Source organism: Oncorhynchus kisutch, linkage group LG14 (genome assembly GCF_002021735.2).
Source record: "Oncorhynchus kisutch isolate 150728-3 linkage group LG14, Okis_V2, whole genome shotgun sequence".
Taxonomy (NCBI): domain Eukaryota; kingdom Metazoa; phylum Chordata; class Actinopteri; order Salmoniformes; family Salmonidae; genus Oncorhynchus; species Oncorhynchus kisutch.
In genome coordinates this window covers 39,424,008-39,451,895 of record NC_034187.2, presented here as the reverse complement: position 1 = coordinate 39,451,895, position 27,888 = coordinate 39,424,008, and the positions used below count along the sequence as shown (strand labels likewise).

The following is a 27,888-nucleotide window of genomic DNA, read 5'->3' as shown; positions in this document are numbered from 1 at the left end:
CTATCCCATAATGAACCGGATGTGACATCAGCCCGACGACGACTGACTCCAGTTATTTTAACGACGAAAATACGTACACATGGTGAGGTTGGGTGGACATTGATAATAATGATATTCAGAAGTATATAGTGTGAACGCATGAGAAGCCTTTACTGACTCGACTGGTTACACAGATTTACGGCAGACTGGCGCGTGCCCTGCACACGTCAAAGACCGTGCGCATGTCTATGAGCGCGCTGCGTGCAGTATAGAGAGAGGATGTTGACGTTTGGCTAGCATGATGATAGCGTTTCATACATCAACTATCTAGCTTGACTAATCCTGCATATTGGATTGTGGTGAGTATAGACGACAAATGATCAAATTGCACCGTTATTCTGCATAGCCTAGGTATATGACGTTTCTAACATCGCACTTATTTGTCGCAGTGTTTATCATGGAAGGTCCTCCATTGCTCTCCAGTGAAAGTGCAACATAATTACGTGATTATAATTACTTGTGTACGTTGTCCATCCTGACAATGGGATGCATCAGAGTCTACCTGCAGAAGATGAGGCACAGGATGAAGCTGGACCTATTGAGAGAACTGGGCCGCCAGTATCCAGTATTCTGCTTCCTTCTACTTGTCTTGCTCTTATCCACTGTTTTGTTGAACAGGTAGGTACAAATAGGCCTACTGTATGCTTACAATGTTTCACACGTTTACAGATTGTAGGCCTGTCTACAATAAAACAGACTATTGCATGATGCTCAGAATCACGAATAGGCAGTATTTGCATCAGTTTGAGTTAGCATATCGATTTAGCAATGACTGAGGTAGACTAATGAGTCACAATACATTCCCAATGTAAGCATATGTGTAAAATGTTATTGAATTCACAGATATCTGCACATTATTATGGTTTTCTGGTCGTTCCTGGCTGGAGTTGTCACATTCTACTGCTCTCTTGGCCCAGACACTCTGTTGCCTAACTTCTTACTGTCTATAAAGCCAAAGACCAAGGTAGGTTTACCTTATGTACAGAAAATATACACCTGTAACTAGAGGTCGACCGATTTTATGATTTTTCAACGCCCATACCGATTATTGGAGGACCAGAAAAAGCCGATAGCGATTCATCTGACAATGTCATCTTTTTATATATATTTTTGTATATGTAAAACAATACTCAATGAACACTTTTAACTTTAATATAATACATCAAATCTATTTATTATCTCAAATAAATAATGAAACATGTTCAATTTGGTTTAAATAATGCAAAAACACAGTGTTGGAGAAGAAAGTAGAAGTGCAATATGTGCCATGTAAAAAAAAAAACTAATGTTTAAGTTTCTTGCTCAGAACATGAGAACATATGAAAGCTGGTGGTTCAATATTCGCAGTTAAGAAGTTTTAGGTTGTAGTTATTATAGGAATTGTGACGTGTCGCCTTTCTCTCTATAGCATTTCTATTTCATATACCTTTGACTATTGGATGTTCTTATAGGCACTTTAATATTGCCAGCCTAATCTCGGGACTTGATAGGCTTGAAGTCATAAACAGCGCTGTGCCTCAAGCATTACTAAGAGCTGCTCGCAAACGCAGTAAAGTGCTGTTTGAATTAATGCTTACGAGCCTGCTGCTGCCTACCACCGCTCGGTCAGACTGCTCTATCAAATCATAGACTTAATTATAATAAACACACAGAAATACAAGCCTTTGGTCCTTTGATATGGTCAAATCCGGTATAGTCGTTCAGTGAAATACAGAACCATTATGTATTTTGTTGAACAGTTGGCAACCCTAAGTCTAAATATTGCTGTTACATTGCACAACCTTCAATGTTATGTCATAATTAAATAAATATTCTGGCAAATTAATGATGGTCTTTGTTAAGAAGAAACACTGTACACTGAAACACTAAGAAGAAACAAACGAGCAGGCGGCCCAAACTGTTGCATATACCCTGACACTGCTTGCACTGAACGCAAGAGAAGTGACACAATTTTCCTAGTGACTATTGCCTGCTAACATGAATTTCTTTGAACTAAATATGCAGGTTTAAAAAAATATATACTTCTGTGTATTGATTTTAAGAAAGGCATTGATGTTTATGGTTAGGTACATTTGTGCCAGGATTGTGCTTTTTTTCGCGAGTGCAATTTTGTTAAATCATCACCCGTTTGACGAAATTGAAATAGGCTCATTCGATGATAAATTAACAGGCACCGCATTTGATTATATGCAACGCAGGACAAGCTAGTTAACCTAGTAATATCATCAACCATGTGTAGATTGATTGTTTTTTTTAATCAGATAAGTTTAATCCTAGCTAGCAACTTACCTTGGCTCCTCGCAGCCACAAGGTCCTTTTGATGCTGCACTCGCGTAACAGGTGGTCAGCCTGCCACCCAGTCTCCTCGTGGATTGCAATGTAATCGGCCATAATCGGTGTCCAAAAAGGTAGATTACCGATTGTTATGAAAATTAGGTCCGACATCAAATTAATCGGTCGACCTCTACTATATATTTACTTATAGTCCAGGTTGATAGAGGGTGGTATTGTATCTGTTAGCAGGACCAACAAGAGTTGTTTCCCTTGGGTCACAGCTGTGCAGTCTGCGGGAAAATAAAGTGTAAAAGGCACAGGTGAGATCACTGCTCCAAAAATACTGCATGTGAATGAATGTTGATTAGGATGTTGGCCTTATTGTATTTATGTGGGATTGAGAGTGAATAATACTGCTTGATGTTCCTACTGTTGGGTCTCTGTGAGTTTACTGTTCATCTCTCTCTATTAATTTGACAAAATAGCGCAGGAATTCCATACAGCTTACTATTTTGATGTTCACATTCATTGACTGGAGTTGTTGATTTTGTCTATCACCAGTGCGTTTTACTGCACCCCCAGTGGCAAAATGGTATACTGGAGCACATAATGGAATTGAAAGTGTCCCACATTGGTAGTTTTAGTAATTTGGCTAGATGAGACAACAGAATGAACTCATGGTTTTATCAATATTTCAGACTAATTGAAAACAAAAAGTGGAGTTAATTGCCATTATGTACAGTACCAGTCAAAAGTTTGGACACACCTACTCATTCCAGGGGTTTTCTTTATTTTTACTATTTCTACATTCTAGAATAATAGTGAAGTCATCAACATTATGAAATAACACACATGGAATTATGTAGAAACCAAAAAGTGTTAAACAAATCAAAATATATTCTATATTTGAGATTCTTTGAAGGAGCCCTATTTGCTTTGATGACAGCTTTGCACACTCTTGGCATTCTTTCAAACAGCTTCATGATGTAGTCACCTGGAATGCATTTCAATTAACGGGTGTGCCTTGTTAAATTAATTTGTGACATTTCTTTCCTTCTTAATGCACTTGAGTCAATAAATTGTGTTGTGACAAGTTAGGGGTGGTATATAGAATATATCCCTATTTGGTAAAAGACCAAGTCCATATTATTGCAAGAACAGCTCAAATAATCAAACAGAAATGACAGTCCATGAGGACTGCCACAGGAAAGGAAGACCCAGCGTTACCTCAGCTGCAGAGTACACATTCATTATAGTTAACTGCACCTCAGATTGCAGCCCAAATAAATGGTTCACAGAGTTCAAATAACAGACACATCAACATCAACTGTTCAGAGGAGACCGCGTGAGTCAGACCTTCATGGTTGAATTTCTGCAAATAAACCACTACTAAAAGACACCAATAATAAGAAGAAGATACTTGCTTGGGCCAAGAAACACGAGCAATGGACATTAGACCGGTGGAAATCTGTTCTTTGGTCTGAGTCCAAATTTGTGATTTTTGATTCCAACCGCCGTGTCTTTGTGAGACGCAGAGTAGGTGAACGGATGATCTCCGCATGTGTGTTTCCCACCGTAAACCATGGAGGAGGTATGATGGTGTGGGGGTGCTTTGCTGTTGACACTGTCTGTGATTTATTTAGAATTCAAGGCACACTTATCCAGCATGGCTACCACAGCATTCTGCAGCGATACTCCATCCCATCTGGTTTGGGCTTAGTGGGACTATCATTTGTTTTTCAACAGGACAATGACCTCCAGTCTGTGTAAGGGCTATTTGACCAAGAAGGGGAGTGTTGGAGTGCTGCATCAGATGACCTGGCCTCAACAATCACCTGACTTTCACCCAATTGAGATGGTTTGGGATGAGTCAGACCGCAGAGTGACGGAAATGCTACAGTAAATGTTTTACAGTGCAGCCAGCAAGTGCTCAACATATGGTGGAACTCCTTCAAGACTGTTGGAAAAGCATTCCTCATGAAGTTGGTTGAGAGAATGCCAAGAGTGTTCAAAGCTGCCATCAAGGCAAGGGTGGCTACTTTGAAGAATCTATTTTCATAACTTTTTTCTTTTTTGGTTACTACATGATTCCATGTGTTATTTCATAGTTTTGATTTCTTCACCATTATTTTACAATGTAGAAAATAGTAAAAAAATAAATAAAGAGAAACCCTTGAATGAGTAGGTGTGTCAACTTTTGACTGGTGCTCTATGTAAATAATGTTCTATTGACAGACCAACATTATTATTGGAGAACTATCAACCATGGCTGGACTTGAAAGTCCCCTCCAAAGTGGATGCCTCTCTATCAGAGGTATGGGACACTGAAAAAAATCATTTTATTTTGTGCCTTCTGGAAAGTGCTCCTGTCAATCTAAGATGTGATATGTTTTTGCTCTGTTTCAAGGTTCTGGAACTGGTTCTTGAAAACTTTGTGTATCCCTGGTATAGGTTTGTTACTGTATATTACTCACAAGTGCTCCATGTTGCACTAAATACATCCTCTGGCATGGTATATGCAGACATATGACCATTTTTTTTTTTTCTCCTGTGAAGGGATATCACAGATGATGAGGCGTTTGTGGATGAGCTGAGAGTGACTCTGCGTTTCTTTGCCGCTGTGCTCGTACGTCGAACTCAAAAGGTGAAACGGGATTTAGACTATTCTAGATATCAGATTTTTTGAAATATATATATTTTTATAATATTTATGTCCTATGTTCTTTCTCAGGTTGATATCCCAGGTCTTATCACGGCCAAACTGCTTAAAGTTTCCATGAAGCACATTGAAATAATAACCAAAGCAAGGCAAAAAGGTAATCATCTTAATTTTTAAATATCTTTTACTGCCAGAGTTCTTTCCAAAGAGTGGAACTTTGACCAGCGGACCCTTGACTTGTTTCTACCCCCTAGTGAAGAACGCTGAGTATCTACAGCAAGCAGCACTGGAGGAGTACGGCCCTGACCTGCACGTGGCACTACGCAGTCGCAGAGACGAGCTCCTCTACCTCAGGAAGTTGACTGAGATGCTCTTCCCCTATATTTTGCCCCCCAAAGCCTCTGACTGCAGGTAACATGGCACCATATTTCTTGAGGCAATATAGGTCATTGTCTCCTGGGTTGAGTTCATTAGGGCACACTTATGACAGAAAACAAAATGTAGCATTTCTTATTAGTTGTTCAGATAGTGCCTTCTTGTTTCGGGGAGTTTCTGTTTCATGCTAACTGTATATGAACCCGGTCTCTGTTTTCCCATTTCTCTCTTTCATACCCGTCTCTCCACTATCCTCAGATCGCTTACTCTTCTGATAAGAGAGGTGTTGGCTGGCTCTGTTTTCCTCCCCGCCTTGGACTATCTGGCTGATCCTGTAAGTGATTTGTAGTCATGAAACATGTTTAATTTAGAAAACATATGTAAAAAAACCAAAAAAAAGATTTCACCTTTATTTAACCAGGTAAGCTAGTTGAGAACAAGTTCTCATTTACAACTGCGACCTGGCCAAGATGAAGCAAAGCAGCGCAACAGAAACAACAACAGAGTTACACATGGAATAAACAAGCGTACAGTCAATAACACAATAGAAAAAAACAAAAGTCTATATACAGTGTGTGCAAATCGCGTGAGGCCATAGTAGCAAAGTAATTACAATTTAGCAGATTAACACTGGAGTGATAGATGAGCAGATGATGATGAGCAGATTATGGTGTGTAAGTAGTGATACTGGTGTGCAAAAGAGCAGCAAAGTAAATAAAAACAATATGGGGATGAGGTAGGTAGATTGGGTGGGCTATTTACAGATGGACTATGTACAGCTATGTTTGATATGAGTCTGGAAGAAGAGTTTACAGTCTAGCCAGACACCTAGGTATTTGTAGTTGTCCACGTATTCTAGGTCAGAACCGTCCAGAGTAGTGATGGTGGGCTGGTGCTGGCAGCGAACGGTTGAAAAGCATGCATTTGGGTTTGCTAGCATTTAAGAGCAACTGGAGGCCACAGAAGGAGTGTTGTATGGCATTGAAGCTCATTTGAAGGTTAGTTAACACAGTGTCCAAAGAAGGGCCAGATGTATACAGAATGGTGTCGTCTGCGTAGAGGTGGATCAGGGAATCACCCGCAGCAAGAGTGACATCGTTGATGTATACAGAGAAAAGAGTCGGCCCGATAATTGAACCCTGTGGTACCCCCATAGAATGCCAGAGGTCCGGACAACAGGCCCTCCGATGTTACACACTGAACTCTATCTGAGAAGTAGTTGGTGAACCAGGCGAGGCTGTCATTTGAGAAACCAAGGCTATTGAGTCTGCCGATAAGAATACGGTGATTGACAGAGTCGAAAGCCTTAGCCAGGTCGATGAAGACGGCTGCACAGTACTGTCTTTTATCGATGGCGGTTATGATATTGATTAGTACCTTGAGCGTTGCTGAGGTGCACCCGTGACCAGCTCGGAAACCGGATTGCGTAGCGGAGAAGGTACGGTGGGATTCGAAATGGTCAGTGATCTGTTTATTAACTTGGCTTTCAAAGACTTTAGACCTATGCATATAGGTCTGTAACAGTTTGGGTCTAGAGTGTCATCCCCTTTGAAGAGGGGGATGACCGCGGCAGCTTTCCAATCTTTAGGGATCTCAGACATAACGAAAGAGAGGTTGAACAGACTGGTAATAGGGGTTGCAACAATGGCGGCGGATCATTTTAGAAAGAGAGGGTCCAGATTGTCTAGCCCAGCTGATTTGTACGGGTCCAGGTTTTGCAGCTCTTGAAGAACATCTCCGATCTGGATTTGGGTGAAGGAGAAGCTGGGGAGGCTCGGGCAAGTAGCTGCGACGGGTGCGGAGCTATTGGCCGGGGTTGGGGTAGCCAGGAGGAAAGCATGGCCAGCCGTAGAGAAATGTTTATTGACATTTTCGGTGGTGACTGTGTCACCTAGCCTCAGTGCAGTGGGCAGCTGGGAGGAGGTACTCTTGTTCTCCATGGACTTTACATTGTCCCAAAACGTTTTGGAGTTAGATCTACAGGATGCAAATTTCTGTTTGAAAGCTAGCCTTTGCTTTCCTTACTGACTGTGTGTATTGGTTCCTGACTTCCCTGAACAGTTGCATACCGCAGGGACTATTCGATGCTATTGCAGTCCGCCACAGGATGTTTTTGTGCTGGTCAAGGGCAGTCAGGTCTGGAGTGAACCAAGGGCTATATCTGTTCTTAGTTCTACATTTTTTAAGAGGGGCATGCTTATTTAAGATGGTGAGGAAATTACTTTTAAAGAACGACCAGGCATCCTTGACTGACGGGATGAGGTCAATATCCTTCCAGGATACCTGGGCCAGGTCGATTAGAAAGGCCTGCTCGCAGAATTGTTTTAGGGAGCGTTTGACTATGATGAGGAGTGGTCGTATAGCTGATAGCTGATCCATAGCTGATTCGTATAGGATTGTTGTTTTCAGGCTTGATGTGATTTGCAAGTCTTTCCCAGGACATAAACAAGCCAGAATGGGCATAGATTTTCTGTTGTAAATCAATACTCATTCCTATTTTAGGACACCGTGAACCATTTGCTTCTCATATTCATCAACAACTCTCCTCCCGAGGCCGCCATGGAGCCCAGCTCAACCTTGGTTCCCTTCCTGCACAAGTACTCTGACGTTCGCAACAAGAAGCCCTCTGTAAGTAGCCATGTATCCCATCCTTTCCCACCCTCTTCTCCCCATATACTGCCCTTCCAAACCACTCATCTTCTCCCCTCTTTCTCAGGTGCTGAAGCTGGAGCTGAAGGAGATCAGGGAGCAGCAGGACCTGCTCTTCCGCTTCATGAACTTCCTCAAGCAGGAGGGGGCCGTGCATGTTCTCCAGTTCTGCCTCACTGTGGGTAAGCAGGCTTTGGCCATTTGCCATTATCCCAGATATAGATGAATACAGACTGACAACTATGTCCTGGCCCAGAAACTCCCCCCTTCCCAGTGTTTGGACAGTCTGAAGGAAAATGGATAAGTGTAGGGTGTCCAATCAAAAAAGCATCTTTTGACCAATGGTTAAAATATGTTAATTGTGTAGATACTTTTCTAAGAAAACAAATGGTCCAAAACTCATGTCTGTATCATGATTCGTTCAAAGTTATTGGAGTTTTTACCCGTGTAGGATGACCAGAATTAGGGTTAATAAATCAATGGAGGCCAGAGGTAAAACATGTTTGTCAAAAATCTGGAAAATTACATTACTGGCTATCTGACAGGCTCACTTTCCTGTTGATCGTTCTTCTCAAATCCGCAGGACATAAAACAATATAGAGGTAAGATGGATATCGATTTGAGACTTGACCATTAGTACACCCTAATAATTAAAAGTAATACGCTATGAAAGCGACGTGTTATTTACGAGCAAGATGGTGGCATAGGAGTTTTGCTCACTCTTCTGCAAAGTTTTTAAATGGTAATTCTAGTGTTCTTTTGACCGTTTGAACTAATCACGTACAAGAATGAGCGCTGAAATGCCTGCCAAGAGAAATATCAATATGTTGGAGCCGGCTACTCCGTCTCCGTCTACAAATCAAGAAGATACGAAATAGAAGCTGTTAGCATCCCTCTGTACATGGGTCTACAGGGACGCAGCTCCCCGTCAAAGAGGAGTTGGTTCTATCTCACTTGCTCCTGATGTCGGGAAGGCTTGCTGAGCTAAAAGAGTCTATCCGAAATGTGCACTGATGTAAAAACGACTAAAGTCACAGTGATCGCCATCTTCACAGACATTGAATCATTCAAGATGAAATTCACTCAATGTGAGATTGAAATTGCGAAGGTAAACCAGTCTGGCACAACACAATCAGCCCGCACAGACACAATACAAGCGGAACAGCGTGAACACCATGATATCAATATCGATGCGGAGAACATCCAGGGCATGACGGATTTTTTTAGCCGAGATGGAGGATTATTCATGCCGCTCATCCCTACGCCTGGTCTCGCTTTCTGAGACCCAGGAGGGTAGCGACGCTATATCATTCCTGCAGAAGCCGCTACCTGTTGTGCTCTTCAGCCTATTATCCCGCGGGGTGATTGAGATGGAATGCAAACACCGCATCTACACTAGACCTATACTGCATTGTGGTAATACTATTTTCCCTAAAACATACCATTTCATCTGTATGGGTCATTTTCTTTTGCTCATAGTCTTTCATTTTGAGGTCTGAGCATGAGAGATAAGTATCATCGAGTATTCTAAAGTCTTCTATTTATTATAATAAAATTGCATGCCTTTATGTGAACTTCCGTTTTTGCTGCTTCACGGCATCTTTTCCTTGGAGTCTTGAGGCTGGTTTATATTACGAGTGTAGCGGTTTCACTCTGCAGTGGATTTTGTTTATATCTAATATAGAGAACATTATACCTTTTTTGTTGTTTATGGTTTGCATGGTGTTCCCATATTGTCATCATATGGGGGTATCTGGTGCCCATGGGGGTGTGACTCGGCATCTGCATATCACCAATGCATGGGGAAAGGGAAAGAGCAGGCAGCATTAATGGATTGTTGTGTGACCTACACTGAGTGTACAAAACATTAAGAACACCTTCCTAAGGCCTCCCGGGTGGTGCAGTGGTCTAAGGCACTGCATCGCAGTGCTAGCTGTGCCACCAGAGATTCTGGGTTCGAGCCCAGGCTCTGTCGCAGCCGGCCGCGACCAGGAGGCCGATGGGGCGACGCACAGTTGTCCGGGTTAGGAAGGGTTAGGCTGGCAGGGATTGGGATCAGGGACCCTTGTCTCATCGCGCACTCGCAATTCCTGTGGTGGGCCGGCGTGCAGTGCACACTGACCAGGTCACCAGGTGTACGGTGCATTGTGTCAAGAAGCAGTGCGGTTGGGTTGTGTTTCGGAGGATGCTTGGCTCTCGACCTTCGCCTCTCCCGAGTCCGTACGGGAGTTGCAGCGAGGAGACAAGACTGTAACTACCAATTGGATACCACGAAATTGGGGAGAAAAAAGGGGGTAAAAAACACCTAATATTGAGTTTTGCCGTCAGAACAACCCCATTCATCGGGGCATGGACTCTTCAAGGTGTCAAGCATTCCACAGGGATTCTTGCCCATGTTGCCTTCAATGCTTCCCACAGTTATGTCAAGTTGGCTGGATGTCCTTTGGGTGGTGGATCATTGTTGATATACACGGGAAACTGTTGAGTGTGAAAAACCCAGCAGCTTTGCAGTTCATGACACAAACCGGTGCACCTGGCACCTACTACCATACCCCGTTCAAAGGCACTTAAATATTTTGTGTTGCCCATTCACCCTCTGAATGGCACACATATCTTTTTTTTTTTTGCCCCTTTGGGATTCCAAGAAATCAAAAACTGGAACTAAGCAAGCACTATGTCTTGATTTTATTCAGAGGAAAAATATTGATATTACTTTAATACAATAATCACATCTGTTGAAAGAGGATGTTCATAAATGTAGCAGTACCCTTTTCAATGTAGTAGCTTCTTCTGCCCTTAGTAGGGCAAGAGGTGTGTGTGTGGTAGTTTGTAGAACTCTCGATATCAGCATTATAGACTCCTGGAATGACAGTGAAGGCAGGATCCTTTATCTCTCTGTATGCTCCAGCCATATTTGATAAAACCTTAATTTCACTATCTAATATATGGATTCAATTGTCCTTTTATTATATATATTATTATTTATTTATTTTAAAATTTGGTCAAAGAAGCACACATGCCTGCAGTTATTAACCCATGTTTAGATAGGTCCAACCGAAAGACCGGAAAATCCATCTTCTAAAGAGTTTACTTTCTTTTATCAGAGACATCAGTATTACTCAAGGATTGATTACATTTTGTCCTCTGTCACTATGTCCATTATTACAGAGCACTTAGATCCTCCATTCTACTTTATCAGATCACCATGAAAACTATTGTATTTTAGATTTCAACTCCCAAAACCTGAGCACCTTGTTGGAAATTGAACATATCTTTACTCCAGAGTTCATTTCTTTTCATATTAATTCAGTAGTTGATTGTCTGGGAGGCTATTTTAAATTATTTGTAAAGGACAATACAACATGGTTTTGCACCCCTTCTGAATAAATCTAGAACGACGAGAATATCTGGTTTAGAAAATAAATATTAATCTCTGGATTTAACCCAGCAATCTTCCTTTTGTAATTCAAAGGCTCTTCAGCTCCGTCTTTAAGAAGCAAGCGGAATTCCTTACTCAGGCATCAAGTCATTTTTTAAATTTTTATCCAGAGGTCATTGCAAAACCATTAAAGTAATGATAGCCATCTATCACATCTTCTAACCATTAAACTCTGTTTCTAATGAACGGCTGCCCTCTCGTCAATTAATTCTCAAGGAGACATTGTTACTGTTTACATTCACAATTAACTACATATTGTCTGATTTACTTTGATCAACTTCTTAAATCTGAGTTATAGCTTTCTACAGAGATTTTTTTTTTAAATAAAATAACCTGGGCCCGATGGAATCCGTGTGGATATGTATTTATTTTTTTGTTGCTTTGGTAGGTTGTGCGTGTACTATTAGTTTGCTTCCGATTTGTTGCCTAATCAACCCTGGGTTAACTCTAGCTGGACCTTTCCCTTTATCCCCACCAGAGGAATTCAACGACAAGATCCTATGTCCGGAGCTGTCGGACTCTGAGACGCTGATGCTCCACGAGGAGGTGAAAAAGATCTACGAGACCTACTGCCTAGATGAGAGCATCGACAAGATCCGCTTTGACCCCTTCATTGTCGAGGAGATCAAAAATAGTGAGTCATAGGGACTTGTTTGACATTTCCCGTTTTAAGGCACGATCATTGTATTCGTCATGGCTTTTGTCATTGCTCAGTCATAGCTTTTTGTTATTTTCTCTTTGAGAACTTATAATACTGTATCCTCTCCTTCAGATATGGATTTTAATATTGTATCTTCAGCCTTATCAACAGAATGTTTATAAATAGCCATATTAACAGTTTTATTAACAGAATGTTCATTATTACAAATGGCAGCTTGGTTAGGTTATGCTCATGTGGTAGGTTTCCCTCCCCAGTTGCTGAGGGCCCTTATGCTGGGGTGGTGAAGCTGCAGACCATGCGCTGCCTGTTCGAGGCATACGAGCATGTCCTGTCCCTGCTGGAGAACGTCTTCACCCCCATGTTCTGCCACAGCGACGAGGTCAGGACTCGGGTTGCAAAGGGAGGGTATATTACTGGAAACTTTCAAAGTCTACCAGAATTTGTGTCTTTCAAGGATTTTATGTAATCTATCACAAGACATCTAGTGGCCCTTTTGGGTACTTCAGATTACCACAGGTGTCTATCATGTCTCTGGCCCTCTTGTGTGGCCTTATCACATGTACTCTGAACAAAAATATAAACGCAACATGTAAAGTGTTGGTTTCATGAGTTGAAGTAAAAGATCCCAGAAATATACACAAAGCTTATTTCTCTCAAATTTAGTGCACAAATTTGTCTGCAACCCTGTTCGTGAGCAGCTCTCCTTTGTGACGATAATCCATCCACCTGACAGGTGTTTCATATCAAGAAGCTGATTAAACAGCATGATTATTACACAGGTGCACCTTGTGCTGGGGAAAATAAAAGGCCACTCTAAAATATGCCGTTTTGTCACACAACACAATGGGAGCGTGCAATTGGCATGCTGACTGCAGGAATGTCCATCAGACCTGTTGCCAGAGAATTTAATGTTCATTTCACCTACCATAAGTCACCTCCAACGCCGTTTTAGATCATTCTGTATTACATCCAACCTGCCTCACAACCGCAGACCACATGTATGGCTTCATGTGGGCGAGTGGTTTGCTTATGTCAACGTTGTGAAAAGAGTGCCCCATGGGGGCGGTATGGGCAGACATAAGCTACAGACAACGAACACAATTGCAATTTATTGATTGCAATTTGAATGCACAGAGATACTGTTACACTGCATGAAGCAAATTAGGCACTACATACTGACTGCTTTTCTGATCCACAACCCTTTTTTGTTTAAGGTGTCTGTGACCAACAGATGCGTATCTATATTCCCAGTCATGTGTAATCGATAGATTAGGCCCAATTTATTTATTTCAATTGACTGATTTACTTATATGAACTGTAACTCAGTAAAATCTTTGAAATTGTTGCGTTTTATATTTTTGTTTAGTATAACATTTACATATAAGGAAATATAAAAAAAAAATATATATATATAAATAAATTATTGAATACCATTGGTGTTTTAATATGAGGGTCTCACCATAAAATATACTTTTATATTTGTTTTACACACCTGGGGATTAAAAAAACAAACAAAAAAAAAAAACGATGTATTTGTTGTCAATGTTTTGGCGTCAAACTGGTTGCAGTTGGTAAATTACAGGTAGCTTTGCAACCCTGGTCTCTCACACACAAACACACGTGAGATCATGTCATCAATACTGGACACACGACTGACCAATGAGCTCGTGCAGCAAGTCATCATGCATTACACTATACAGATTTTCTCATTTTATTATCATACTGAAACATGAGGTGAAATAGTGTCGGCTTCTACCGATCCCTGAATACATAGAGTATCTGGAAAGTAGTTATTCGTAAGAGTCTTTAGATCTCATGGTTATGGCCTGGTGTTTTTCCTGTTCATGTCAAATGATCAGGAAAAACGCCGGGACCCGCCCACGGTACTTTGTTCAGTGTTAAATAGATAGTCAGGGAGGGGAGGAGGTCCTAATATGTGTGACTGGTTTCCTCCCTGCCCCTTTTCCCAGTATTTCAGGCAACTGTTGAGGGGGGCCGAATCCCCCGCCAGGAACTCTAAACTGAGCAGGTGGGTGCTGTTTTTCCATGGCCATAGAACGATGTTTGTCTCTATATTGTGTCTATGTTCTGTCTTTTCTTAATGTAGGCTTGTCTTTACTGTGCACCCGTGGTGTCGGTAGACTAGTTAATCTCTAAGGCACAGTTGATCTTTTCGGATCCTTTTTGTGCTCACAAGTACGTAAATTCTCCCATCAGAATTTGGTTTTGGACCAAAAGGGAAATCTGAAGCTCTTCTGTGCCATATTACATTCACCAGGGTTTCTATCACAGGAGGTTGCTGGCACCTCAATTGGGGAGGATGGCCTCGTGGTAATGACTGGAGTGCGAAGGTTGAATGGCATGAAATACATCAAAACGCATTGATGCCAATCCATTCGCTCCGTTCCAGCCATTATTATGAGCCGTCCAGGTGTGTACAGACTTAAAATTGGACTTATACTACTCAAGCTAAATAAAGATGAACTTTTATCTGTACACACCTGTCTCACAGTGGCTAAGTTCAGTCAGTGTCTGTCGTCTGGTAGTGTGTTTGAGTGGCCTGTCATCTTTAACTCCTTGTGCCTGCTATTATTTCAGAAATAGCCTGAGTTTGGATGACATCCGGTGAGTATGCCCCCTCAGTATGGTGCTCAGCAATGGCTGTCCATTGCTTAGTTAACACTGCACGCAAGATATGTAACTATACTTGCCTGAATGCAGTCTGAGGAAAAGAATACTGCCTTTGTAACAAACTCAACAAACCCTGGTGGAGTTTAGTCAACTGCGCTATGTATAAACAATCCCCTCCTTTTTATAACGCACATTGTTAAAGATCACATTTTGCACAGATCTGTGCTCCCTTGCAGCAAAAAGGAAGGTAGGGTGGGGAATAGTTCTTGTTCTCTCGTAGGAACAGTCTTTGTTATAAAGGCAGTGGTCAAGGCAGCATGGACTGTGAGGTTGTCAGAAAGGAGGAGGTGAACGAGGAGAATTTTTAAAGTAGAGAATGGCACTTTCTGCTTCGGCACCCCATGCGTGAACACTGGCCCTGTCGCTAACCCCCTCCCCTTGTCTGTCTGTCTCTCTCTCACCAACTGCTCGCCTATATCCACCATCTTGGACAGTGCTTGTTTTTTTTTTTTTATCCATCCATCCCTCTGGATGTTCCATGCCTTACACACTGATGGCTCTAAAGCTCCTGGGAGTGGGACTATGCCCAGAGCCCTGAGTCCCCGTCCAGCACCCCTGGTTCCTCCTCACCTGCATCTGCTAACCACCACCTTCATGTCCAGTCCATTGTAGCCCTCCCATCCGGCTCTTATGGCTGTCTAACCTCACGCCCTGGCTCGCTGAAGTAAGTCGGGGTCCATTGCGAGGCCTGTGTGTATCCTACATTCCCCCTCTATAAATCGCCCCTCGCCTCCCATCTCCTACGCATGGGTACTTGTCTTGTGGTGCTAATGTTTCTTGATTTGTTCCCCTACCAGCATGGCATCCTTGTTTGTGACCGTTCTGGGTCTTGATTTGAATATGTCAATTTTGTGTTGCCTTTCAGTGTTAATTTTTTGTTTAGGGTGACTACACAGTGTGTGGTTTCATCAGTCATTCACAAAGTGTCTGTTGTAATTGTACTTTTTTACTTGGCTAAAGGAACATTAGTTTGTTTTCCAATGAGTGTGGTTTGAGTGTATACCCCAAGCCACTCTCATCCTATAATCTCATCAATGATTTTTCATCCACTTCTATTTTATAGAAGTGTTCACTGTTATCTGTGGTCTGGTGTGGCTACCCTGGCTTCTACCTCCCCCACCTCAACCCCAAACCATATACAGTATCCCTTCTGTCTTCCAGTCCTGCACCCACACTGCATGTGATGTGCTGAAGCCATGCACAACTCCTGCATTGTCACAAAATTAAACAATCTCTCTTCTTTGGCCTGCAGGAACACCTCGAAGCGGGGCGAGTCGTTTGGGATCGGCCGCATCGGCAGCAAGATCAAGGGGGTGTTCAAGAGCACCACCATGGAGGGAGCCATGCTGCCCTCTTACGGACTGGTGGAGGGAGAGGATGACATGGTGAGTAGTGTGTGGCCACTGGGCTGCAGTGTGGAGCCAGGATTAGTAAGGATCGCACACTCAGGAAATGAAGGATTCATGGTAGAGGTGAAACTATGGAAGTCTTGGTAGATATGGTTTCTGTTGAATCAATATGGTATATGATGATGTCATCCCGCAGAGTGTACCTTGAATATGAAAGATGGGCTTGGGACTCTACTTTTTTGAATTTTGAAATGAATTCGCCAGAGACTTTATGAAGCAATACTGATTGCCAAGAGGAATCATTTTTTAAGGTTGTGAGTTTTCACTAACCTTTTAATTGGAAATCTGGTTAATAGATTACAATTGCACGGTCAGGTAGATAAATAAACTGGAATGGGGGGCCTGTTGACCCAATTTCAGCATCAGAGGTACTCTTTTTGTTCCTTGTCCTCTGGCCCAGTGCCCATATACATCGTACGGTGTTGTACTGGCCTGTATGTTTGCTTTTTCAATACCATGATGTGTTTCTTTCTTTGTACTAAACAGACAACAATTAGGTTGAACTTTTTGTTGGTATATAATTTCTACTTGATGTTAATGGTGAACACCCTGCAACAAATTCACCAAAGGGGAAATATTTAACATTTCTGCTCAGAAAATATATAATGTTGAACTCAACTAAAAATGGTTTATGATCATGTTTGATTCACTGACAGAGACCACTGCCCTGCCCCCTCTGACTAGGTATCATCATCATTCCCACACCATTGCACAGCCGACCTCAGTATGTTTCTCTTCTTCTTCTCCCAGAGCCTTCCGTAGCTGACCCACTAGATAGTTCACATTCTAGCTATATTTTACCCCCATTAGAGCTGCTGTCACTGAATACATCTCCCATTTTACATCCTGTACTTTGTTGTTTATTCTAGTATGTCTTGTATATGTCACTCAATATCAGTGGACCTTTGCAGTGTGTCTCCCTTTTTACCTTGTGGTTCTGTGCGGCTTCACACAAGCTTTACCATGTATGGGACCACAGACCAGGCACGTATTCACAAAGAGTCTTGGAGTAGGAGTGCTGATATACATGCACCAGACAGTTTATTAGGTACACCTGTCTAGTACCGGTTCGGACCCCCCTTTGCGTCCAGATCAGCCAGAATTCTTATATATAATACATGCTATTTAGTAGACGCGGTTTACAGACATGCGTGCATACATTTTACATATGGGTGGTCCTGGGAATTGAACCCACATTCCTGGCATTGCACGAGCCAAAGCCATGCTCTACCAACTGAGTTAGAGGACCAATTATTTTGGACATGGATTCTACAAGGTTTCGGAAACGTTCCACAGGGTTGTTTGTCCATGCTGATGAGATGGCATCACGCAGTTGCTGCAGATTGTATGGTGGTACATTCATCCTGCGAACAGCCCATTCCATCTCATCCTGAAGATGCTCTATTGGGTTTGGGCAGCAGCAATGTTCAGATACACTGTGGTGTTCAATTGGTATCAAGGCACGTAATGTGTGCCAGGAAAACATTCCCCACACCTCTACACCACTGCCACCAGGCAGGATGGATCCATGGACTCATATTGCTTACGCCAAATCCTGACTCTGCCATCAGCATGACGCAACAGAATTGGGATTTGTTGGACCAGGCAATGTTTTTCCACTCCTCAATTGTCCAGTGTCGCGTGCCCACTGAAGCTGTTTCTTGTTTTTAGCTGATAGGAGTGTTGCAATAGCCTACTCTGAGAACCTTTTTGTGAATAGAGGCCCAGATTCCATACCAGACTTTGACTGTCATTCATTGTTTTGACCTTCACCCTCTTATCTCTGACCGCCCTCTGTCTGTGGCTGGGCTCTGTCAGGTGGAAGAGGCCATGATGGTTCTGGAGGATGACTCCCCCATGGAGGCCGTCAGTACCCCCAGCACCCCTCGCAATCTCTCAGCCTGGACCATCACCATCCCCTACATAGACTTCTTTGATGATGACATCAAGAGGGAGAGGATCCCAGTGTTCTGTATCGACGTAGAGCGCAACGACAGGAAGGCAGGTGAGATTCACAGGATGCTCTGGGATCTGTGTGGCTCACATGTGAAACTAGGCCCAGGGGCTTAAGTATTACCTACAGGCTGGTCTGGGATCAGTGTGGTGTACAGGTGAAACCAATACTGCTGATACTGTACAGTTGAAGTCGGAAGTTTACATACACTTAGGTTGGAGTCATTAAAACTCGTTTTTCAACCACTCCACAAATTTCTTGTTAACCTCTGGGATCGTTCGGGATGCTAGCGTCCCACCTCGCCAACAGCCAGTAAAATTGCAGGGCGCCAAATTCAAACAACACAAATCTCATAATTATAAGTCCTCAACCAAAAAGTATTTGACACTATTTTAAAGATACACTTCTCGTTAATCCAACCACAGTATCCGATTTCAAAAAGGCTTTTCTGCGAAAGCAGAACATATCATTATGTTAGGTCAGCAACTAGTTACAGAAAGCATTCAGCCATTTTCCAACCAAAGAGAGATGTCACAAAAAGCAGAAATATAGATAAAATGAATCATCAGATGACACTCCCAGGACTCAATGTTACACAATATATGTGTAACATTGTTGTGGAGTCAACAAAAGTCATAAATAGCATTATAAATCTTCACTTACCTTTGCTGATCTTCGTCGGAATGCACTCCCAGGACTCCCACTTCCACAAGAAATGTTTGTTTTGTTCGATTACGTCCATATTTATGCCCAAATACCTCAGTTTTGTTTGCGCGTTTAGGTCAATATTCCAAAGGCACAATGCGCGAGTGCAAAATCCAGACACATTTTTACTATGATTAAATGTCAGGAATTGTGAAAAAATTATGTATTTTGCTAAGGTGTATGTGAACTTCCGACAACTGTATATGGGTCTAAAAGGGCTTTTTTGAATAGGTTTAAATCTACAATGGCTAAACAAGGCTGTTCTATACTCCATTAGCACTGGATGAAATTCGGCTTCATTATCTATCATCATGCTGCCTGTTGCTGACATAATGCAAGTCATTCGATGACAACTCTAACTCTATTACATAACTTCCTCTGTGTTCTGTCAGTCATCAACTTTTTCTTTCCATCAAATATTTCAAATAACTTATAAGCTTCCCATTTATAACAAAACAGATACACAAGGGATGATTTTGCCGAGATATTTAGAGTATGTAGGCCTACTGTATTCACATCCCTTGACTTTTTTCACATTTTGTTGTTTCAGCCTGAATTTAAAATGGATTAAATGGAGATTTGTTTTGTCACTGGCCTACACACAATACCCCATAATTTCAAGGTGGAATTATGTTTTTCTTTTCTTTTTCTTTTTTTTTTAAAAGCTGAAATGTCGTGAGTCAAAATGTGCTTAATAAGTTGCATGAACTCTGTTTGCAATAATAGTGTTTAACATGATTTTTGATTGACTACCTAATTTCTGTAACCCACACATAACATTATCTGTAAGGTCCCTCAGTCGAGCAGTGAATTTCAAACACCGATTCAACCACAAAGACCAGGGAGGTTTTCCAATGCCTCGCAAAGAATTTCGCCTATTGGTAGATGGGTAAAAAAGCACACACATCCTTTGAGCATGGTAAAGTTATTCATTACACTTTGACAGTGTATCAATACACCCAGTCACTACAAAGATACCAGTGTCCTTCCTAACTTAGTTGCCGGAGAAGAAGGAAATCGCTCAGGGATTTCACCACGAGGCCAGTGGTCGCTTTACAACCGTTTAATGGTCACAATACTAACTTAATTGACAGAGTGAAAAGAAGCAAGCCTGTACAGAATAAAACTATTTCAAAACATGCATAATTTTTCCAACAAGGCACTAAAGTAAAATTGCTAAAAAAAGGTTTCAAAGAAATTAACTTTATGTCCTGAATACAAAGCTTTATGTTTTGGTCAATTCCAATCACTGAGTACCACTCTTCATATTTTCAAGCATGGTGGTGGCTGCATCATGTTATGGGTATGCTTGTCATCTGCAAGGTCTAGGCAGTTTTTTAAGATAAAAAAATGAGCTGAATAGAGCAAATACAGGCAACATTTTAGAGAAGAACCTGGTTGTCGGCTTTCCAATAGACACTGGGAGACAAATTCACCTTTCAGCAGGACCATACACAAAGCATAAAACACCATGCCCAAATATACAGTGCCTTCGGATAGTATTCAGACCCTTTGATTTTTTCCACATTTTGATAGGGTACAGCCTTATTCTAAAATTGATTCAATTGTTTTTTTCCCCTCATCAATCTACACACAAATACCCCATAATGACAAAGCAAAAACATTTTTTTTAAATACATTTTTACTAATTTATATTTAAAAAATATATAAATATCACATTTGCATACAGTACCATTCAAAAGTTTGGACACACCTACTCATTCCATGGTTTTTCATTAGTTTTACTATTTTCTAATTGTAGAATAGTAGTGAAGACATCAAAACTATGAATTAACACACATGGAATCATGTAGTAACCAAAAAAGTGTTTTAAATCTAAATATATTTGAGATTCTTCAACATAGCCAAGCTTTGCCTTGATGACTGCTTTGATCACCCTTAGGATCGAGACAAACTAGTCTCCCAGTCCCTGCCACTGAAAAAAAAAAAACACAGCATGATACTGCCACCGCCATGCTTCACCGTAGGGATGTTGCCAGGTTTCCTCCAGACGTGACACTTGGCATTTAGGCCAAAGAGTACAATCTTGGTTTCATCAGACCAGAGAATCTTGTGTCTCATGGTCTGAGAGTCTTTAGGTGCCTTTTGGCAAACTCCAAGCGGGCAGTCATGTGCCTTTTTACTGAGGAGTGGCTTCCGTCTGGCCACTCTACCATACTGGCCTGATTTGGTGGAGTGCTGCAGAGATTGTTTCAGTATGATATGTTAGATAAAGGAATAAAGACAGACCCCAATGTCAGGTTCAATAGCCTTGTTTGTGCATTGTACAAATCCCTACAACTGGAGTCCGGGGAACAGTCCGGCTAGTCGATTACCTATCAACTAGACTCCGTAACAGAGATGGTTGTCGCTCTAGAAGGTTCTCCCATCTCCACAGAGGAACTCTGGAGCTCTGTCAGCGTGACCATCGGGTTTTTGGTCACCTCCCTGACCAAGGCCCTTCTTCCCTGATTGCTCAGTTTGGCTGGGCAGCCAGCTCTAGGAAGAGTCTTGGTGTTTCCAAACTTCTTCCATTTAAGAATGTGTTCTTGGTGACCTTGAATGCTGCAGACATTTTTTGATACTTGCCCTTATTTGTGCCTCTACACAATCCTGCCTCGGAGCTCTACCGACAATTCCTTCGACCTCAAGGCTTGGTTTTTGCTCTGACCTGCACTGTCAACTGTGGGACCTTTTAATATAGACAGACATGATTTGGAAAAGCACATATCTAAACAATTAAATTTACCACAGATGGACTCCAACCAAGTAGTAGAAACATCAAGGATGATCAATGGAAACAGGATTCACCTAGAGCTCAATTTCAATTCTCATATCAAAGGGCCAGAATACTTAAGTAAATAAGGTATTTCTGTTTTTTATTTTGAATAAATTAGCAAAAAATTCAAAAATATCTGTTTTTGCTTTGTCATTATGGGATATTGTGTGCAGATTACTGAGTATTTGATTTGATCCATTTTAGAATAAGTCTAAAGTAACGAAGTGGAATAAGGCAAGGGGTCTGAATACCTTATGAAGGCACTATACACTGGTTATTTACAAGATGACATTGAATGTTCCTGAGTGGCCTAGTTACAGATTTGACATAAATCGGCTTGAAAATGTATGGCAAGACTTGAAAATGACTGTCTAACAATGATCTGCAACCAACTTAACAGAGCTTGAAGAATTTTAAAAAGAATGTGCAAATATTGTGCAATCCAGGTATCCAAAGCTCTTACAGACTTACCCAGGAAAATTCACAGCCATAGTCACTGCCAAAGGTGACTCTAACATGTTGGGGGTTGAAGTCGGAGGTTTACATACACCTTAGCCAAATACTTTTCAACTCAGTTTTTCACAATTCCTGACATTTAATACTAGTAAAAAATTCTCTGTCTTAGGTCAGTTAGGATCACCACTTAACAAGTCCTAACCGATTTGCTAAAACTATAGTTTGTTAACAAGAAATGTGTGGAGTGGTTGAAACACTCAGGTTGCAGTCATTAACTTGTTTATGTAAACTTCCGACTTCAACTGTACTTATCTAATCAAGATAGTATATTAGTGTTTTATTTGTCATTTTGTTAGACTTTTTCTTCCACTTTGACATTAGAGTATTTTGTGTAGATCGTTCACAAAAGAAGACAATTAAATCCATCTTAATCTTACTTTGTAACACAACAAAATATGGAGAAAGTCAAGGGGTACTTTCTGAAGACCGTATGTCCACTCTTTAATATTGATGTATTGTTCCCCTTTGTTTTTCACAGTGGGTCATGAGACCGAGCACTGGTCTGTGTACAGAAGATATCTGGAATTTTATGTCCTTGAATCAAAACTCACTGAGTTCCATGGTAAGTACATGTTTTAGATGATTTCTTCAGGTTTCAGTCCCTGTAACCACTCATCGCATCGTCCATTGTAAATCGACAGCCAGAAGACATGAATCTCGAACATTGGCCATATGTTTCTTCTCCCACTGAATAATTCCACCCATTTCTAAGAATAGTTATAACAGTATTTTCACATTGTTTTGATTGTCTTCAAGCCTTCTCATCCAGGATTAGTTTTTATTTTGTGCTCCTCTGTCACAACAGGCTCATTCCCAGACGCCCAGCTGCCTTCCAAAAGAATCATCGGCCCCAAGAACTATGAGTTCTTGACCTCCAAGCGGGAGGAGTTCCAGGAGTACCTCCAGGTAGGTAGTCATTATGGACTAAATAAGCGCCGGGGTGACGTTTCCCATAGGTACAGATGTAGGATCAGCTTCCCCTCCCCGAATCCTAACCTTAAACATTAGTAAGGACAATACAAAATTGACTCAAGATCAGCGTCCAGGGGAAACTTCACCTTACAACAGGGAGGCCATGCTTTAGGAAATAGCTGGTCTCTCCCAATGGATCTATGTCAGCTCATGTAGCCGATGTAGAGGCTAGAGAGGTATTAGCAACCAGAGGGTTTATGGTTCAAATCCCAGGCCTGCTGGGTTCAGAATCTACCACCAAACCCCAAATATAGGGTTACTGTGGTTGACCCTGAACTGGTTCCAGCTTCTCAAGTATGTGTGCTGCCTAGGACACGTTTCCATTGTTACAAATGAATAACAAAGTGCTATTCTATGCCAGCCCTCACTGAATATGTCAACAAAGTGAAGATTGTTGAATCCTTCTGTTTATTTTCCAGAAACTGCTCCAACACCCTGAGCTGAGCAACAGTCAGCTGCTTGCAGACTTCCTCTCCCCTCACAGTATGGACTCTCAGTTTGTGGACAAGATGCTCCCTGATGTCAATCTAGGTATGCAACACTGGCTAAGTAGCCTCGTCTCAGATACGTTTGTGCCATCTTGCTGACTCCTATGGTCATTGTAACGTGGCCAAGAGTTCTATGTTAGTAACATCTCTCACAACCTGCTCTCCTGTTGAACTCATTTGAGTTTAACATTGTTTATTTTCCGACAGGGAAGATCATCAAATCAGTGCCCAGCAAACTGATAAAAGAAGTAAGTCATCCATTTTCGACATGGGTTGGGAAAGAACGTTGTGGCGGCATCCTTGTAAAAGAATTCCTGGGATAGTCATTTAGGAGTGTAAGCCACACATGGCTGTGGAATCCACGTATAAGTAATGTCAGCTATGTTATTAGAGTATGCCAGTTGAAATAAATGAATGAACAGCAGGGATCCAGTGACTCAAATGTCAAATAACACATTTAACTGTTTACGAGTGCTTTCACAGTAACCTATAAGGAATCTCCCCTGTGTTTTTTTCCATTTCAGAAAGGGCAGCATTTGGAGCCATTTCTCAATTCCTTCTTTAACTCCTGTGAATCGCCCAAGCCCAAACCCAGCCGGCCAGAGCTGACCATCCTCAGTCCCACGTCAGAGAATGATAAGAAGGTGGGCTTACACTACACCTGGGTCTAAAGGGTATTTCATTTCTTTCAAATATTTTAGGTGCGCTTGATTTGGCTTACCTAGCCTGCTGAGTTGGGGTGGGGGAAGGTTCGACTTTGCACTAGTCCATTGGTTCTATTAGACTGGGGAAGCTAATTCAAATGCACATGAAATATTTGGAAGAGATGCAAATATTTTTTCGATCTGTGTCTGGCATGCTTAGACTCCCATACTCACACACGCTTACCTTAGTTGACAAGTGTTTTGTGTTTCTAGTTAGGAGAGCCACTTAAATGCTCAGCCAAATTGGAACAGATCCTTTAAATATAACTGCTGGGTGTGTTTTCACATGTTGTTATTTTGTTATTCCCATCCATTTTAAAGTGTTGTTGACATTTGCTTGAACTCCCTAGCTCTTCAATGAACTATTCAAGAACAACGCCAACCGATCAGAGAGCACGGAGAAGAAACATAACCAGAACTACTTCATGGAGATGATCACTGTGGAAGGAGTGTATGACTACTTGATGTTTGTGGGTAAGTCGGCCCCACCCATAGCATTTGTCTATCCAGCGACAAAGTAGTGCAGGAATGTAACGCTCAATACTAAATTGGTCTCTACTAGGCACTAGTGGAGATATGAGAGAATTAAGTAGGTGTAAACAATATGGTGGAAATTCTATCTAGCCAATCAGAGGGTAAATCAGTGTTATTGTCACCTTACGTAAATCCTATACCTATTTAGAAAATCAATAATTGATTGGAAGTAACCTAGCATCTCATCACTCTCCCACTGCTTGACTGTCATTGGCAGGTCGAGTGGTCTTTCGCATCCCTGATTGGCTGCACCACCTGCTGATGGGCGGGAGGATCCTGTTAAAGAACACCCTGGAGGCGTACACAGACCACTACCTGCAGCATAAACTGGACAAGGTGTTCCAGGAGCACCGCCTCATTTCTCTCATCACCCTGCTCAGAGGTCGCTAGCTTACCCCCGACCTGTTTTCTTCTTCCAATTTCTACTTTTTCTACATTTTATTTCTATTATTTTCTATCATTATCCTTCTGTTTTGTAAAAAAAATATATATACTAAAGCAATGAGTGATATGACTCTTATTTTGATGTTTGTCCTTGTGTACTAGATGCTGTGTTCTGTGAAAACAGTGAGCCACGCTCCTTGGCAAATAAGCAGAAAAGGGCCAAGAAGACCTTTGAGGAAATGACGAAATACATTCCAGGTCCTTAGTAGATCTCTTAGGTTCAGATGTTTTCATGAAGTACATCTCAAGTTAAAGTGGGAAACTTGGCGAGGACTATTAGCTCTTATGTAGTTGAAAAAGTGTTTTTAATTTTTGCTATAAAGTCAAGAAAAAATGTATTATTAGAAGTCAATTGATTTGACCCTCTAAGATGATGAGTGTTTTCCCTTCAGAATTCCTGGGCAAGTGTATTGGAGAAGAGGCCAGGTACGAGGGGGTCCGCCTGCTCTTCGATGGACTACAACAGCCTGTTCTTAACAAACAGGTACGACAATGCAGCGAGGCATCTAAAGTTACAACTAGCATCACACAAAGTACAGGAGAATGCAGGGTTGAAAAGAATACTATCATATATCATTGTTTCAAATGCACGAAAACTGACTTGGTTGAAAGTGTGAAAGCTCATTAGCGTCCTCAGGCATTGTAGTAGTTGGAGGCTAGTGAAGGCCAGTTAGTCAGTGAATTTTTATCCTACATGTAAACACCAGAAAGGCAGCTTATTATTATTATTATTATTATTATTATTATTATTATTATTATTATTATTTCAGACAGACCATGTGTAACATCAGTATAAGGTTGCTCCAAATGAGCTACGTATGTAACTCATGGGCAGCTAACCTAAAACATAATGAGAACAGTGTGTTTAGTACAGTACTGTATGATTTAGACAGCAGTAAACACATTTTAGATGAGTGATGAAAAATCCAATTTAGGAATTTTGGAGTCATTCTAATGATCCTTCTGCATCATTTTTCCTCAGTTGACCTATGTCTTACTGGACCTTGCTCTTCTAGAGCTGTTTCCTGAACTGAACAAGGTAAATGGATTATTTCAATTTAACTTCAAAAGGGAGACGCCCGCATATCTGGTAAGAGGTGTGCTGGAACATGAAATTCGATTTACAAGACGTTTCTGTACACTACTTACTTGAAATGTTTAATTCACTTAATTGAAAGGCCAACATTTTGGTCTACCGACCGACAAGTCTAAGTGCATTGTGTAAAAAGCCTGAACCGTCATCCTATTATCATTCCAGCAGTAATCATTGTGTTATACATTGTATACATATTTTTAATTCATGGATTTGATTGATTTTTTTTCCACCAGCAGCCGGGACAGAAGGAGACTCCTAACATGGCTCCATGGATGTAGCAAGAGGATGGGGACTCGCTTTAGCCTTTGCTTTATCTGTTGCATGTGCAATAGACGGTGTACATACAGCACTTAAACCATTGATACCGCTGCACTTGTGATCATTTTTACTGTAAGCTGTGCTTAGCCTGTCATTTTTTTACCATTGACAATTTCCTAAGATACAGATTCGTAAAAGTATAACACTGGAAAAATGTGTTTTGAAGATAAGCATGATTATGCTAATAAAATATTTATTGATAAAATAAAAAAAACTCCTGATGTTCCTGACTGTCAAGACTCATAACATTAATCCGACTACGCTTGTCCAAACTTGGTCACTGATTTTTGTCAACTTCCCCACGTGGTTTCTGGTTTCCTGTCTGGCCTATATCAATACGTGTTCAGATCCATGACTCATTTGAGTCTGCACTCTGCGGTAGTCATTAGCAACATGCAGTCTTCCCTTCTCGGCAAGCCTTCGAAATAGGGACGCTTTAATAACATGGGTATTTCAGAAAGGGATGTGGAACAGGATTCTTTAGATTCCTCCATCGGTCTGTCAACACTTGAGGTGAAACATAATGAATAATAATAATGAATATCAAAGTTTTTGCCTAAAATATTTTATATTCCTTTATGAACTTGTCAGTCAACATGACTGAGTGGAAAAAAATCTGCAAGAAATATACAGGGCTCTAGAAAAGTGACAAAACTAAATTTTCTTGGCAGTTCTTCCACTTAGCTGTACTTATAGGTAACTGACAAAATAAATTAAACCCTTGTAAATTAAGAATACAAAGTGTATTGAAAGCAGGTGCTTCCACACAGGTGTGGTTCCTGAGTTAAATAAGCAATTAACATCCATCATGCTGAGGGTCATGTATACAAATGCGAAGTTACCCATTATTTTGGCTAGAAGAGATCCCAGTGACTTTGAAAGAGGGGTCTCAAAGGATCGTAGGGGTTTAAATGGTGTGTTTGTGTCAGTCACCAGATCTCAACCCAATAGAAATTCTGGAGTGGTGCCTGGGAGTGTTTTCCACCACCATCAACAAAACACCAAATGATGGAATTTCTCGTTGAAGAATGCTGTGGCATCCTTCCAATAGAGTTCCAAACACTTGTCAAATCTATGCTCAGGTGCATTGCAGCTGTTCTGGGGGCTTGTGGTGGCCTAATGGTGTATTTACAGTGAGGCAAAAAATTATTTAGTCTGCCACCAATTGTGCAAGTTCAAGGT

At 41.3% G+C, this 27,888-nt stretch overlaps 1 protein-coding gene across 16 annotated transcripts; it reads left to right on the top strand.

Annotated features, from left to right (window-relative positions):
- Positions 1-37: 37 nt before the first annotated feature.
- On the top strand, positions 38-26,936 carry LOC109903875 (sorting nexin-14). Of its 16 annotated transcripts, none has more exons than XM_031788375.1 (30): positions 51-338; positions 535-657; positions 883-1,003; positions 2,560-2,633; positions 4,549-4,627; positions 4,721-4,764; positions 4,870-4,957; positions 5,045-5,129; positions 5,227-5,383; positions 5,606-5,681; positions 7,850-7,975; positions 8,064-8,178; positions 11,914-12,069; positions 12,351-12,475; positions 14,067-14,125; positions 14,695-14,721; positions 15,293-15,451; positions 16,040-16,172; positions 18,015-18,201; positions 22,629-22,712; positions 22,956-23,056; positions 23,542-23,653; positions 23,818-23,858; positions 24,135-24,254; positions 24,665-24,788; positions 25,066-25,230; positions 25,395-25,490; positions 25,685-25,776; positions 26,275-26,331; positions 26,622-26,936. In XM_031788375.1, the coding sequence occupies exons 2-30, from the start codon at positions 551-553 to the stop codon at positions 26,664-26,666; spliced, it is 2,955 nt and encodes a 984-aa protein (XP_031644235.1). In that variant the 5' UTR covers positions 51-338; positions 535-550; the 3' UTR covers positions 26,667-26,936. The 16 variants fall into 16 exon arrangements, with proteins under 16 accessions (XP_031644242.1, XP_031644235.1, XP_031644233.1 ...); XM_031788373.1 differs by having other exon boundaries at positions 429-657; positions 2,563-2,633; XM_031788374.1 differs by having other exon boundaries at positions 429-657; positions 26,625-26,936.
- The last annotated feature ends 952 nt before the right edge of the window (positions 26,937-27,888 follow it).

Coding starts and splice junctions, on each gene's coding strand:
- LOC109903875 (XM_031788372.1), top strand. CDS start 521: ATGGGATGCATCAGAGTCTACCTGCAGAAGATGAGGCACAGGATGAAG. Junction 18,202..22,628: donor GCGCAACGACAGGAAGGCAG/GTGAGATTCACA, acceptor TGTTTTTCACAG/TGGGTCATGAGACCGAGCAC. Junction 25,231..25,394: donor TCTCATCACCCTGCTCAGAG/GTCGCTAGCTTA, acceptor CTTGTGTACTAG/ATGCTGTGTTCTGTGAAAAC.